At 32.8% G+C, this 15,948-nt stretch overlaps 2 protein-coding genes across 2 annotated transcripts; one reads left to right on the top strand and one right to left on the bottom strand.

Annotated features, from left to right (window-relative positions):
• The first annotated feature begins 7,170 nt into the window (after positions 1-7,170).
• On the top strand, positions 7,171-10,539 carry LOC132610162 (uncharacterized). The gene is made up of 2 exons (XM_060324451.1): positions 7,171-7,471; positions 10,050-10,539. The coding sequence occupies exons 1-2, from the start codon at positions 7,331-7,333 to the stop codon at positions 10,374-10,376; spliced, it is 468 nt and encodes a 155-aa protein (XP_060180434.1). The 5' UTR covers positions 7,171-7,330; the 3' UTR covers positions 10,377-10,539.
• A 2,200-nt stretch (positions 10,540-12,739) lies between these two features.
• On the bottom strand, positions 12,740-15,948 carry LOC132611058 (uncharacterized). Its single transcript, XM_060325468.1, has 3 exons — positions 15,727-15,948; positions 14,125-14,434; positions 12,740-12,978 (listed from the first exon to the last, which is right to left on the bottom strand). Exons 1-3 carry the CDS (start codon positions 15,862-15,864, stop codon positions 12,959-12,961), a joined length of 468 nt encoding a protein of 155 aa, XP_060181451.1. The 5' UTR covers positions 15,865-15,948; the 3' UTR covers positions 12,740-12,958.

Here is a 15,948-nt window from a genome sequence, read left to right as displayed (position 1 = left end):
TTTGGTGATTTTAAGTATAAAATGCATTCTTAAATGCGTTTTACCCTTCTGCTTCAATTGCTCTTTAGAAGTGTGGCTGGATAATCAGTCTCTTTTGACTAGCCCGCTTCAGGAGTTGGGTTAAAGCCAGCTCTTAAGACCAGAAAAACATAATAAATTAATTAAATCTTATATATATAAAGTTTTGCTAACCTACAACATGAAAACAATGTACTCATCTTTTAGTTCACAAAAATATCCTTGCCACCTCATAAATATATGGGATTTCTTGTCTTTTACCCCAATTTTCAGAATCTTCTCACTCCTCCTACAATAAGTAAAACATCATCTTCTTCATATACATCTTTCCAAAATAGAAACACATCCATGGTTTGGTTCCCTCTAATTGGTGTAAATTATGTGATTAACAAAATATATACAAATAATAAATTGAACCAAAATATTTTAAATTTCTTTTTTCCATGTTCCAGACTTCACCTCTATGTAACAGTTTCAAACTGTGAAAATGCTAACAACAATACACAACAACAAAATCAAAGTTCAAACACAAAACACTCTTCATATATATTGGAGAATTGCTTAATTGCCCCATTGAATCACTGTTTCTACGGTTTTGGACTTTTGGGTCTTGGAGGGAAATTAGGAATTTTGATGGAAAGACCAAAATGGCCCCTGAAAGTCCCATAATCAGTCTTAACGTAAATCCTCAAAATAATCCAATTTTATTTGCATAATCAGTCTCTTTTGATGTAAATAAACCTTGACTTAGTGTGAGAATTATTTGAAATTTATTATTGTAAAAAAAATAGAAATTAAAAATATAAGAGCCCAAAAATAGAGCAAATATCATCTCTTTTTCCTTTTATTTGCATCTAAAAAATTATAAAAATGTGGGTTAGAGTCAAACAGAGGCTGTATAAGCGCAAGGGTAAAATGAACTTAAGGAATGGATTTTATACTCAAGGAAAATGTCTAGCTTGGCCTATTTTTTTTTTTGAGATAGACGACGTTAAAAAAAAAAAAAAACTCAGATAGTATTAAAAGTTAGGTAAGAAAAAATTATACATTACAAATACTTTTAACTATATCAAAATCAAACCTTTTGAAAGGGAAAAGGGTTAAAAATACCTCTCAACTTTGAAAAAAGGGACTAAAAGTATTCTTCATTACAAATTTGGGTCAACAATACTTCCCCTGTCATTAACATTTTCAAATATAAAATTGTCTTAACGTAAATCCTCAAAATAATCCGATTTTCTTTTTAAATTCGCTCAATTTAAACCCGATCCAATTAAATAAAAAACTCATATGGGTTAACAGTTGTTGTGCCTAGTGGCTCCAGATGTAGGACTCGGGAACAAGTTGGTCGCATATGAGTTTTATATATAGTTGGATCGGGTTTAAATGGAGCGGGTTTAAAAATGAAATCGGATTATTTTGGGGAATTTCCGTAAAGACAGTGATATATTTGAAAACTTTAATAACGGGAGAGATATTTTTGACCCAAATTTATAAGGAAGGATATTTTTAGCCATTTTCCCAACGTAGAGGGACATTTGGCGGTGGTCTTTAATTTTTGCTCCTCAAATTGCTAGTCTTTAATTTTTACCCTTCGCCTAAAATACTCTGAGATTCTGGATTCAAACCTCGGCTTAGTAATAAAAATAAAATAAAAATTTGGAAGGCAAGAGTTCGCAAAAAGTTCACCTTATGCGGTAGACTTTGCCTTGAGGCATCACTAAAAATGTCCCTCTACGTTGAGGAAAGAGCTAGAAATATCCTTCCTTATAAATTTGGGTAAAAAATAACCCTCCCGTTATTAAAGTTTTCAAATATATCACTGTTTTAACGAAAATTCCCCAAAATAATCCGATTTCATTTTTAAACCCGATCCAACTACATAAAAAATCATATGCGACCAACTTGTTCCCGAGTCCCAGATCTGGAGCCACTAGACACAGGAGCGGGTAACCCATATGGATTTTTATTTAATTGGGTCGGGTTTAAATTGAGCGAATTTAAAAATAAAATTGGATTATTTTGAGGATTTACGTTAAAACTGTTGTATACTTGAAAATTTTAATGACGGAAGGGGTATTGTTAACCCAAATTTTTAATGAAGAATATTTTTAGTCTTTTTTTTCAAAGTTAAGGGGTATTTTTGACCCTTTTCCCTTTTTCAAAAGGTTTGATACAGTTAAAAGTATTTCTACATATATAATTTTTTTTCTTACCTAACTTTTAATACTATTTGAGTTATTTTTTTCGCCGTCTATCTCAAAAAAAAGTAGGGCATGTTAGAATTTTATTAATTCTAATATGTGGCCCAATTAATGTAAAGCCCATAACTAATATTTAATGACGAATAAATCTCGTCCGTTAGATCGGTTACTTGATGGACGTACCAGATTAGGTCTCAAATCTTATAAATTGGTCCTCCCCCACCCATTAGGATTATCACTTATTCTATATATTTTTTTCATCACTGACGGCTGTGGTAACGTTTCTCTTCTTGTAAGATTATTATCTTCAAGATCGTGGTATTCATTAAGTTAATCTTACAGGGCAACCAAGACTTTGTTTGTTTGTTTGAGAAATTGAAGCTTTGGTGATTTTTAAGTATAAAAAGCATTCCTTAAATGAGTTTTACCCTTCCGCTTACACAGCCTCTGTTTCACTCTAACCCACATTTTATAATTTTTTAGATGCAAATAAAAAGAAAAACAGATGATATTTGTTCTATTTTTGGGCTCTTGTATTTTTAATTTCTAATTTTTTGACTATAATAAATTTCGAATAATTCTCACACTAAGTCAAGGTTACTTTACTTATTTATATATTCTTAAAATTTAATTAATTTATTATGTTTTTCTGGCCTTAAATGCTGGCCTCAAACCAACTCCTGAGGCGGGCGAGTCAAAAGAGACCGGTTATTAAGCCTCACTTCTAAAGAGCAATTTGCACGATTGACCTTCTTTGGTGGTGGTCTTTGATTTTTAACCCTCAAATTGCTGGTCTTTAATTTTTACCCTTCACCTAAAATACTCCGAGATTCTGGATTCGAATCTCAGCTTAGTCATACAAATAAAATAAAAATTAGCAAGACAAGACTTCGCGAACAACTAAAAGACATTTATACGAACCTGATGTTACAAAAATACATACGAAAAATTGTATTGTAAAAGGTGGAAACAACTAATACTGCAAAGAAATTCCTACTGCATATATTTATGCATCAATAAAGTTATAGCTATAACTACAATAAGTAATCTTAAAGAGAGGGAGGAAACACCTGTAAAATTGAAAAACAAGAAAGTTTGAGACTGTAAAACCTTATTTCAGGCTATTTAAGAGCAGCTAGGCCTTTCGCTGATGAAACAAAGTGATATTAGTGAAGCATTTGATTTCCACATGCATATTGAAAGAGTGGTTCATGCTGTATTGCAACAAAAAGGAACACTAAACCTGTATTCAGACTAAGAACTTCTGAAAATCTTATTAAAGATATGCTAACTAACTTTTCATTCCTAAATATGCTTACTACAGTAGGCTTTAGCATGGGATCAAAGAAAAACTAAAGGACTGTATTGTTTTAACTTTCTGAGTTACTTAATACATTATTTGTAAGTTTCGAATCCCGATTGACACCAATTTTTATTTTGCACTGCATTACTTTGAGATGTTCACTAGAATTTCTTCATTTATCTCACTTGAAGATCTATTTTCAATTTCAATAGGAGTTTCTTATTTTAACTGCTGAATATTCACTGCAGACTGGTGTCAATCGGGATTTTGAGGGTGATGAGCTGCTGGTGAAGTATTTTTGAATTGTCCTTAGCTTTTTTAGAATTGGGTTCTAATCTTAAATACAATTCACTCAATTTCCTTTTGTCAGGAAAATGGCTATACAATAGCAATTTCAAGATGGATTACGACAGTGGTAGTTGCACTGAATAACTTGAGATACCAATGACTCTCTACCATAACTAACAGAAAGATTGGGTGGTGGTGGTGGTGGGGGGGGGGGGGGGGGGGGCGCTTTTGATTCTGTTTACAAGGTAACAACACTTGTGGCATGAGCAATTTTGTACAAGAAAAACACTAATTTATCACCGAAAGCATAGATCATATGAAGTCTAGATGACTGTCAGAAGCTTCCTAGTCCTCCGGAGTTAATTGTTTAGTTCCAGTATACAAGTTGTATGATAAACACTGACAGATAAAGCTTAACTTTGTAAAATCAAAGGAGACTTATAAGATAACAACGGGAACAAGTGTGGGAATAGAGGGAAATGGCCTTTTGGTGGATGAACCTGTAGGTATTGAAAGATTCTTAGAATTTATCAAAAACATGCAGTAGGTGGTGTTTCTACTATACTCTTGTGAACCAGAATGCCTCCTACATTTCCTAATGCATTCCTTGTTTAATTGACAGAGCCCAAATCATGGGATGATTTTCAAAATTCAAGGAAGATTAACTGTACCTTATCTGGAGCATCACTTTTACCTTAATGGGGGTATCTTTTTTTCAAGTGCAGCGTGTATTCATTGTCCAAAATTATATGCCCATTTGTTTTTTGAAGTTGCCTTTGTAAATTATATTTGCGTTTTCAGAGAAAAAATTCAACTCTTCCCATCCTCAATGACATCTATCACATGTATTTGAGATTTTGTATATGTTGTTATTTACAAGGCAATAACAATTAGAATGTTATTAAAAGTGATTTACAATTCTTTACCAAAACAATTTAGCTAAATTGAAAAATCAAATAAACCATGTTGGCTTCCGTGCATGGGTATACCCTGCTGGTTTACAAATAAAAGAAAATCATTACAAGAAAAGGACAAAAACACCAACTTCATTGTAGCCTTCCCGTCAAAATTAGTCTTTTGGTGGAAAGTGAACAGTACAAAAAGAAAAGGTCAATACCTAAATGGATTTACGAGAACTTAATCTCTCGAGTTACGTTTTGACCACACTTTTGAAGGACCTTTTGCCAAAAAGTGACTTACTAATTCAAAGTTGATGTAATCTTGAAGATTACACCATTTTAGACAAGTTTCTTTTAGTGCAACTTTTTTATAATGGGGAGTGACAGGTCAGCTTGCTCACATTTTGATAATTTCTTAGGGAATTTATTAGTACATTTTTTATCAGCTTAAATATCAAATATTTCCCAGTAATTATGGAGCAGAAATGATAATTTCTTACATTATAAAATTTGTACTTAGAGCTTCTTTCTGCTCTAAATAGTGTGTGCTTATCTAGAGCTTTTCACGGTCAAATTCAAAAGTTCTTGATGGCAAGATTGACATTCTTTTTAGGACAAAGTCATAGATGGACCTCTGAACTTGTCCTGATTTTTTATTTAGACCCCTTAACTGAAACGTTGATCATCTGGAACCTCGAACATAAGATAAAATGTGTCATTTGACCCCTAGTGCCAGCTGGGCACACACGTGCAGTCCACTTGCAGTGACATGAAAAAATAAACCAGTGACATGAAAAAATAGACCAGTGACATGTAAGCCATGTCAACAAAAAAAATTAATTTAAGAAAAATTAATTTTAAAATCTATTTAAATAATTTTAAAAAATCTGAAAAACCCAACCCATCCTCTTCGATAGCCCACTTCACCATCGCCACTGCCGCTGCTGCCTCCGCCGCCCCCACCGCCACTGCCGCCGCAGCTTCAAAAGCTATTTAAATAATTAAAAAAATGGTGTCATTTTTTGTCGAAGATTTATTTAAATACATTTTGAAGTGGAGTAGCGGTGGAGGCGGCAGCGGCAGTGGCGATGGCGGAGGCAGTGGCGGCGGCGAAGTGGGCTATCGGAGAGGATGGGTTGGGTTTTTCAATTTTTTAAAATTATTTAAATAGATTTTAAAATAGAATTTTTGTTAAAATTAATTTTTAATGATTAAAAATTAAAAAAAAAAAATTGGTAACTCACACTCTGTTTAAAGCAGTGCACTGCACGCGTGTGCCCAGGTGGCACGAGGGGTTCAAATTACACATTTTATTTTATGTTCGAGACTCCAGATGATCAACATTTCAGTTAAACGGTCTAAATGAAAAATCAAGATAAATTCAGGGTGCATCTAATACTTTAGCCTTCTTTTTAGTTGTAATTGACTTTAAACTCACCTAACTACTCATAATTGTATATTTATACGTTTGCACTCGATCTTCAATTAGTTCAACGTACTATTTTATTTCTATTGAAATCTGAACATTGATTTATTATATTTTTATCTACTTACATTGATTATTGATCAGGAGACGTTCATAGTGCAACGCACGTGAATCCCGTGGATGTGTATAAATGTGGACATATAATATGACACAAATGCTGACACATGTGAACCTTTATGCATCTGCTGGGCCATCTAAAAGGGAATAAAACGAAGTAGCCTGAACAGAAGGGAACCCAAGAAAATTGACATTTTAGCAAGTGAGATAAATTGTCAGCAAAATGGCCACACATATATAATCAAACAATGGCCTTGAAGAAAAAACACTTTAAGCATAAAATGACAATGAAAAAGGCCTAATATATTGGATAATAACCTCTTAAACGTGCAAACAAATTTTATTTAGATATTTAAATTACGGTTTATTTCAATTAAACACAATATAAATTATTCCTATTCGGCATTTTATGTAAAAAAAAAAAAAAGTCTTGAGCCTAACTCAAGCTCAAAAGCTACCTAATGAAGAGATCATTACTCAAACCCATATAAAGACATCACTTATCTCATTAACCATTAGATGTTGGACTTTTTCATTCTTGAACACATTCAATTCAAATTTTTTTCTTTTTACGACCATTAAAAATGCTTATTACGTAAATGAGTTAAACATTTAAAATATGTCACATCTTTTGATTATACACATTCGCTTCATATCTTTTTTAATTGAGATTAATATGTATAATTAAAAGAGATGACATATCTTATATGACTAACTTAACTACCTCATAGACACTTGAGAGCATGTAATTTGAAACAAAAATGTCTAATAAAACTATTTTATTATACGTTTAGGTACTCAACTAAAATAAATTATAATTCGAGTCTAAATAAAATTTGATTTAGGGGCTGTCAATTTATTAGCCAAAAATTTGATATACATTAAAGCAAGTGGTCGTAAATGAGATTATTGTAACTGCAGATAGCAGATACATCAGGTGTCAGTTCAGCTTAGCCAAAACATCATTTTAGCAAACCGGCAATTACCAGTTTCCCCCAGTCACCAATTTAAACCTCAAAAAACCACCTTAAAGCTCACACAAAACACTCACAAAAAAACAAAAACGAAGAAGAAGATGATGAAGGGAGATGTAGATAATGAAGGAGAAGAAAAACAAGGAGTGAGTCTTGAAGAACTGAAGGAAAAAATGGCTGATTTTGCTAAAGAAAGAGATTGGGATCAGTTTCATACTCCAAGAAATCTTCTTTTAGCACTGGTTTGTACATACCCCCCCCCCCCCCCCCCCCCCTTTTTTTTTTGTCAAACACTTTTAAACATTTTTGAACACCCTTTTTTTGTTTAGCATGTGGGGTTGGTACATAGTGCAACTTTGTCCCTGTGTGTGTTCTTTTGTCCCTTTGTGTGTGTGTGTTTTTGTGTTGTCTGCATTTATGGGTTTTGTTGTATCATGTTTATAAGGTTGATATATATACACATAGAAATGGTGATATTTTTTGCTGTTCTTGGTAGCTTTTGTTGCTCAAAGGCTTAGTATTTATGCCAGTTTTGATTCTTTATTGTTTTATCAAGATTACTTTTGCTTATCTCTTGGTTGATTTCAAAGGATAATTGTGTTTTTCAGTGAAATTAGGAATGGATAGGATGGAAAGTTGGAGTCTTGAAAGGTAAAAACCAAGTTTACTGTAGTAATTTTCTTTAGACTATAAACCATGGAACAAAGAGTTAGTAAATATTTTTATCAAAAACTTTTTTTGAATACCCTTTTTCGTAGAATGAACCATTTTTAGGTATTGTGGGGTTAGTTTGGTACATAGTGCAACTTTGTCCTTTGTATATTCTGTGTGTCTTTGTTTTTCTGTTGTCTGCATTTATGGGTTTTGTTGTCTTATGTTTTATAAGCTTCAGAGACATAAAAATGGTGTATTTTGCTGTTCTTGGTAACTTTTCTTGCTCAAAGGCCTAATCTTTTTGCCAGTTTTGATTTTTTCTTTTGTTTTCAAGATTTGTTTTGCTTATATCTTACTTGATTATCAAGGGATAGTTGTGTTTTTCAGTGGAATTAATAATGGATAGTAGAGAAAGTTGGAGTGTCTAAGGGTTGTTTGGTTGGATAAGTATTATAATTTCAGGATAAGATTGCAGGATTATTTTATCCTCCATTTAGTGGGCGTTTGGCCATGCCATGGTTTGAAATTATGGTTTCAAACTAGCGTTTGGACATACTTTTTTAAATATAAAAATTAATCCATAAGTTTATATTTTGTAAAGCCGAGTTTCTTTCGGAAACAGTCTCCCTACATAAGGTAGGGTTAAGTTCTGCATACACTCTACCCTCCCCAGACCCCACGTTGTGGGATTCACTGGGTATGTTGTTGTTGTTGTAAGTTTATATTTTGTAAAAAAAGATCCATAAGTTGGTAGATATTTTTAACAATTGCTCCCATCAATCATTTACCAATCTCATTAACTTCCATCAAATTTTATTTATGTCTACCAACCTTTTAATTTTGTAAAAAAAGACCCATAGTTTAATTTTATTTATTAAACTAAAATTTGATCAATTGACGTTGTATTTTCTAGAAAGGTTTCTAGTATTAATTTTGAGCCGGTTGTTATGAATTAGCGTATTAATTTTATTATGAACTATGATTTGCTCATTTGGTAAGATTGTATAAGAATTGAGAATGTTTTGATAGTTTTCACAACTTGTGAGTTTTTTATGTCTATAAGAGAAATTACTTCAAATATCCAAATTGCATGTCGAAACATGGTTTCAAACCATGTCCAAACGGGGTCTTAGTTATGAGTATTAATTAGTCCCGGAATTATTCTATTCCATCATTTCTACTAAAATGGTGGCATTACCATCCCATACAGAAAGATGTGGTAAAATAATCTCATTGATATCCTTACCAAACAAACCCAATGGTAAAAACCAAGTTCACTGTAATTTTCTTTAGAGAACAAATGAGATACTAGTAAATGTTTGGGTCATTTTGGGTCATTTCATGGATTTAAACCTAGCAAAAACTTTCTTTTTACCCACTAAAGAAGGCATAGTACTGATAATCTTCATATGATATTATGTTCCCAATGTAATTATAGCATTGCAGTCAATACATGAAAAGTAGTGCAACACTTGCACCAACACTGATCAGTTACCATAAACACTGGTGGTCTTGTTTCTTCTCCCATCCAAAACATAGCATTGTTATGATAATTACTAAGGGGTCGTTTAGGGATAATAATCTCAGGATGTCTTGCAAAATTATTTTATCCCGTGTTTGGTTATGCGTATTAATTAGTCTCGGGAATCATTATGTTCAAAAATGGTGGGAGGGATAGCAAATCCAATCGAATGCTATCCAATCGAATATTCGTCTATCCCACCTTGGTAACCAAATGACCCCTAAGTGTTATTACTGCCAGTATACATTTTTTTACACTATTGGCAAGCGATATTTGGTAAGTTTGGATTTGTAGGTAACTTGAAAAAATAAGGTAAATAATCCGATATAACAGATTAAACTATACTAGTAGTGTAAATTACATATAATGTAAGAATCCTCCGAGCTCTGGTCTAGTGATAAGAGCGGAACACATGATGTGTATTATAGACATATGCACAAAGTTTAACTCTTTTGAAAACAAATACTCGGTATTTAATTGGAGAAAGGTAGGGAAACAGACTCATTATACATTGAGTTTCAAACCGTACGCCACTGATCCTCGCGATTTTACTACTATTAGAAATGGATTTATCTAAAAGCTTGTGTTGATGAAGAAGATATTGTTATTGGTTATTTTGATGCATGTTTGTTTTTGAATACCAGGTGGGTGAAGTCGGAGAACTGTCTGAAATATTTCAGTGGAAAGGTGAGGTCCCAAGAGGTATACCAAATTGGGAAGAGAAAGAGAAGTTGCATTTAGGTGAAGAGCTATCAGATGTATTGCTTTATCTTGTCAGGCTTTCAGATATTTGTGGCATTGATCTTGGTAATGCTGCACTAAGAAAACTGGCACTTAATGCCATTAAATACCCTATTAGCCTTTCCAAAGGTTCATCCAAAAAGCTTACTCTTTTGAGCAAAAATACAACAACAACCTCCACCAACATTAACAATGCGAGTGAAAATGGAGTGAATGATGATAGTGTATGATCTTCTTTGATTTCCTTTGTGTAGGGTTCTTTATTGTTTCTTAGACTTGCTATGACAACCTACTAGTTTTTGTGGTAAAAGGGTATATAGACATGTAGTGTTGATTTGATGTAACATGCACCAAGTCAATTAACTTCTGCCTTTTCTGGCTTGTTTGGTTTTTTGCCTTATCCATATATTCCCTTTACCTTCTGGTTAATACTATTTCCTCAAGACAAATGTGTTGAGCTTTGTGTAGTATAATACTACTAGTAGTACTACTTTTGTTTTGGAAAAGGGATGGTAAATTGGTGATCGGTCTCATTGATTGTCTTGCATGAGCACCATCTAGGGTGGTGTGCCTTGAATGCTACTGTTCTTTTCCATGAGAAAATATTATTTACACTCGACTATTTAAATTAAAGGTGATAAAATCAGATGAAAATATGTACTACAGTTAAATTTTTCTATAACATTCATATTTTTTCTCGGAGTCATCTTTCATGTTAAGTTAACAAAAATTTTTAACAAAATTTCACTATGACAATTCGACTGTAATTAGCCATGGTTAAGTGAGTATATGTTAAAAATACAATGTTATAAATTCATTGATATGGCGTGAACATCAAATTTGAGGTGTTTTTGAACTAAAGCTTAATCTAACACACGTCTCGTGTTTAAAATAAGCTCATAAGCCGTCATATGAGCTTTGCTTTTGGAAAAACACTTGCCCACAAAATCCTTAAACCCGTTTTGGCCACAAAAAATAATTCACTTTTTTTCGTTTTTTTTTTTTTAAAATTAGTGTTTGGCCATGAAAATTTCAAATACAACTTCAAGTTATATTTAAAATTTAAAAAATAAGAAAAATTTATTTTTCAAATTTTTTACTTTTTTCACAATCAAAACAAATATATTTTAACAAAAAAAATACTATTTGTAAAAATATGATCAAACACAATTTTAACTCCAATTTCAACTCAAAATTTAAAAAAAAAGTTTTTTTTTTTATTTCTATGGCCAAACGCCTACTTAAAGATCATGTCCAACTTTGATTTGGTGAGTCATTTTCTGGCAAAAAGGTGATTCAAAAGTGGGGTAATACGTGGCTCGAGAAATTAAGGAGATCTCTTTAATGCAGTTAGGATTATTTAAAGAAAGATTCTAGGAATGATGATATAATAAAATATTATAAAAAGAATCTCTTTTTGCTATGTGGGACTTGCCAACTTTGACAGTTGCAACAAGTAGGACCTCTTAGTTTTTCTGTAGTGTTCACTTTCTACCAAAAGTAATTATTTATTGGAAAGTTATAATGAGAATTGTGTTTACTTCCATCGTTCTATATTACTTATTTACTTTACTCTTTACACGACGTTTAAAATTTTATAAATAAAAGTTTATTTTCACAACATTATCTTTATCTTTTTTTAATAAATTAAACTCTAATCAATATTAGTTATTTTAAAAAATAATTAATGTTAAAGACAAAGTAGAAAAAACTTAATTAATTATATTTTAATTTTGTAAATAGATAAGTGCTTTGGGATAAATATTTATAATAATGTGAATAATTAATATCGGATGGTGGGACTATTGTCCTTTTTTAAAAAATAAATAAATAACCTCACCATCTTCACGAATAAAATCGATTAAATCTAGTTTAATTTGAAGAGAGTTTCCGAGCAAACTATAAGGTACCATTTGGATAGATTCAATACAAAAGCCAAGAATACTGTTCACAGGATGTTGTTGAATATCACACCTGTGGTCATAGTTTGGGAGATATGGACAGGAGTGACAGCGTGTAAATTTGGTAACAAGAAGGAGGTATGAAATATAACTTCTTGTGGACTCTGAAGACTGCCATGAATACGGCATTTCCTAGCGTTAACATGGACCAACCAAGATTGAGACCTAACCCAAGGAGCTTGATTGTCAGATGGAATTTCCCTGAAATTGGTAGAGTAAAACTCGATACAGATGGCAGCTTTATTCATGCCAATGGAATCACATGTATCAGTATCAGGACCTCCCTAGACAGGCCAGGGGAGCCTTCGACCCCGACAAATGGCAAATGCCTAGTATAAGAATTGATAGGGCCAGTTTTTTTGTAAGCTAATTGATATTCTCTTTTGTACTGGACTGTGTTTGTAAATTTATAGCAACACAGTGTTTCCCAAGGTAAGGCCTAGTCCCCTCATGTATTATCTTTACCAAGATTAATACAACCCAGCTGTGAGCTAGGAACCTTATGAAAAAAAAGAAAAAAAAAAAAAATTCAAACACTTGGGGTTCTTGGAATTAAAATCACAACCTCAAATCTAATATTATGGTGGTGTAACTAAACTGCTGAGAATTTCAAATGTCACCTAAATAATATATTTTGAATGCAAAATAACTACTGAGAGTCACCAATTTACCATTTCCAAACACCATCTTAAACAACTAGTACTAGTACTGTTATAAACAAATCTCAAAACATTTGTCCAAGGGAGTAGTTTTAACTTTTAACCAGGAGGCAAAGAGGACATATCAAAATACTCGTTTGAACTTTCTATCAAAGTCTCATTTAACGTCTTAGCCTCCCGCTCAGCTTTTTCTCACTTCTGCTTCTCCAGTTCTGCAAAACCGAAAACGAAGGCAAATATAGGTCATTTTTATTAGGACAAGAGCATAATTGACCAAAACTATCAACGGAGAGCATATCTAGACCATGTTGCATAATTCAGGTGCACATATGACACGTTACTCTAAAAAAAGGCTACCCAAGCATTAATCCTGTGAAGTCCAGTATTTTCAAGTTACAAAGCAAAATAACATTCTTGGTAAGACTACAATAGTAATGAGACAGATTCAAACAGCCAAGAGCCTACCAAAAAACCTAAGTCCTCAAAGTAATTTCTGCTAATGAAGAAAAAGTTAAGCATATAAAAATATAAAAATACAAAAAGTTTTAACTTTTCCTAAGCCTTTAAAAGACTTTCTCAAGTCAATTTGGAGTTCCTGAACAGTGAAACCCTACAACAAAAGAAGCAGCCATAGAGTGTACTATATCAACCCATTAGTCAGGCAGACTGGTCTGCCCCACACATTGCGCTTCACATGTTTTAAATAAGCCTCCATTCTCTCTCTAGTCATAAGCAAAACAAGAACAGAATAGGAAAACGACAATCCAAACAGATAATACTGATAGTACAAATTTTTAATGTCATCAAATCACTAAAAAAATAATCCCATGTAACCTATAAATAGTTAAATTAATAAACATAAACAATAAGGCAACTAATCTTCTATAGCCGATTGCAGCACAATTAAGCAGATACATTTGTCTGAGCAACTATTTTGCTCGGACTATCCAAAATGTTGCGGCATGGAGGATCAACACACACCCGATATCATTTTTGAAGAGTCCAAACAACCTAACTGAACAAATAGTATTAAAAATAATTCAGGAAAGGCAAAATTGATTGACTTGGTAATGTTACTTCAGTCAACACTATTTGTCCTTTGAAAGAGTCCAAGCAACATAACTGAGCAAATAGTATTAACTAGGAGGCAAAGGGGACATAGACAAAGCAAGAAACCAAATAATCCAGGAAAGGCAAAAGGCGAAATTGATTGACTAGGTAATGTTACTTCAATCAACACTATTTGTCCCTTTTAACACAAAAACTAGTTCTAGGTCTTATAGCAAGTCTAAGAAACTAAAAAGAGAACCTAGACAAAGGAGGAAAAAAAGCAAAGGAAATCAAAGAATATTATGTACCATCATCAGCCACACCATTTTCACTGTCATTGGTGGAGGTCGTTGTTGTAGTTTTGTTCAACACAGTATGCTTTTTGGATGAACCTTTGGAAAGGCTAACAGGGTATTTAATGGCATTTAGCTCCAGTTTTCTTAGTGCAGCATTGCCAAGATCAATGCCACAAATATCTGAAAGCCTGACAAGATAAAGCAATACATCCGATAGCTCTTCACCTAAATGCTGCTTCTCTTTCTCTTGCCAATCTGGTAGACCTCTTGGGACCTCACCTTTCCACTGAAATATTTCAGACAGTTCTCCCACTTCACCCACCTGATATTCAAAAACAAACATGCATTAAAATAATAATTAACCAAATACCAAAATCTTTATTGTCATCCTCAAATTTATTCAAGATTTAATATACAATGACAATGTAAGCAAGTTGTTTATCTTACTTTTTTCATGTTACAATTCAAAATAACCTGATAGTATAAAAATTCTATAAAGTTACACCCTTTATCCCATCAACCAAAAGACACATTAGAAGAAGTGTTGCACTAGTTTCCATGTTTCTGACTGAAATGCTATAATAACATTATGGGGAACATAAAATACAGTAGTAAAATTATCAGGTACTATTGCCTTGTTTGGGTACCACCAAGAAAACTGAGAAAACATGAAAGCTTTTCTTTTCTTTTCAGGCTACTGGGTTTTCTGGCTTTCCAGGCAATTGGAAATCCTCAACAATGACATGACCCAAAACCCACATACAATTTTAGGAAATACTAAAAAGGATAACTTTTTGTTTCATGCTATCATATTTGATTTTTCAAGACTCCAACTTCCCCTCCTATCCATTACTAATTCCACTGAAAAACACAGTTATCCTTTGAAATCAACTAAGAGACAAGCAAAAATAATCTTGAAAACCAAAAATATTCAAAACAGTATATTATGTTCCTCAAAGTCACCAGCTTTTCCTCAAAGTTCATCCAGAAAACACAGCAAAATCACCATATTTGTGGCTCTAAAGTTTATAGACATGATAAGACAAAAATCCACAAATGTCCACAACAGAAGAAAACAAACAGGGAAGAAAGGACACACATGTGAACAAATTAGTTGCACTATGTAGTCTCTTTGTTTTGCAAAATCAGCCTTTTTTTTCCTTCAGTTCTTCAAGACTCCTCTAAAAAAATCAGTAATTCCACTCAAAACAAAACTTTCCTTTGAATCAACTAAGACACATGCAAAATCAAAACACAAAGGAAAAAAAAAATAACATCAAAAATGGCATAAAGACTCAACCTTTGAGCAAGAAAAATTACTAGTTTTTCCTCAAAGTTCATACAAGAAACAAGCAAAATCTCTTATAAGTAATCATCAGAGATAACCATGAAAAGCAAGAAATAGCAAAGTAAACAAGAAAAAACATATAAACAATGATAGGACAAAAACCCATCAATGTGCAAAACACAGACAAAAAAACACACATAGGACAAAGTTGCACTATGTACCAACCCAACCCTACATACTTAATAATGGTTCATTCTACAAAAAGGGTGTTCAAAAAATGTTTAAAAAGTTTATGAAAAAAAAAGGGGGTGGGGGTATGTACAAACCAGTGCTAAAAGAAGATTTCTTGGAGTATGAAACTGATCCCAGTCTCTTTCTTTTGCAAAATCAGCCATTTTATTCTTCAGTTCTTCAAGACTAACCCCTTTTTTGCCTTCTTCTTCATTATCCACCACTCCATTCATGTTTTTCTTTGTTCTTTTTTGACTGCCCAAAGTTGAGATTTTTGAAAATGCGCCGACTCTTGTTGAGTGTGTATTATTGTTGTG

This window comes from Lycium barbarum, chromosome 9 (assembly GCF_019175385.1).
Source record: "Lycium barbarum isolate Lr01 chromosome 9, ASM1917538v2, whole genome shotgun sequence".
Taxonomy (NCBI): domain Eukaryota; kingdom Viridiplantae; phylum Streptophyta; class Magnoliopsida; order Solanales; family Solanaceae; genus Lycium; species Lycium barbarum.
This window is presented reverse-complemented; position numbering and strand designations above follow the sequence as displayed.

Excerpts from the sequence above, each read along its gene's own strand:
- LOC132610162 (XM_060324451.1), top strand. The coding sequence starts at position 7,331 with ATGATGAAGGGAGATGTAGATAATGAAGGAGAAGAAAAACAAGGAGTG. Across the intron at positions 7,472-10,049 it reads GAAATCTTCTTTTAGCACTG|GTGGGTGAAGTCGGAGAACT; the intron begins GTTTGTACATAC and ends TTTGAATACCAG.
- LOC132611058 (XM_060325468.1), bottom strand. The coding sequence starts at position 15,864 with ATGAATGGAGTGGTGGATAATGAAGAAGAAGGCAAAAAAGGGGTTAGT. Across the intron at positions 14,435-15,726 it reads GAAATCTTCTTTTAGCACTG|GTGGGTGAAGTGGGAGAACT; the intron begins GTTTGTACATAC and ends TTTGAATATCAG. Across the intron at positions 12,979-14,124 it reads AAATGGTGTGGCTGATGATG|AACTGGAGAAGCAGAAGTGA; the intron begins GTACATAATATT and ends TCGGTTTTGCAG.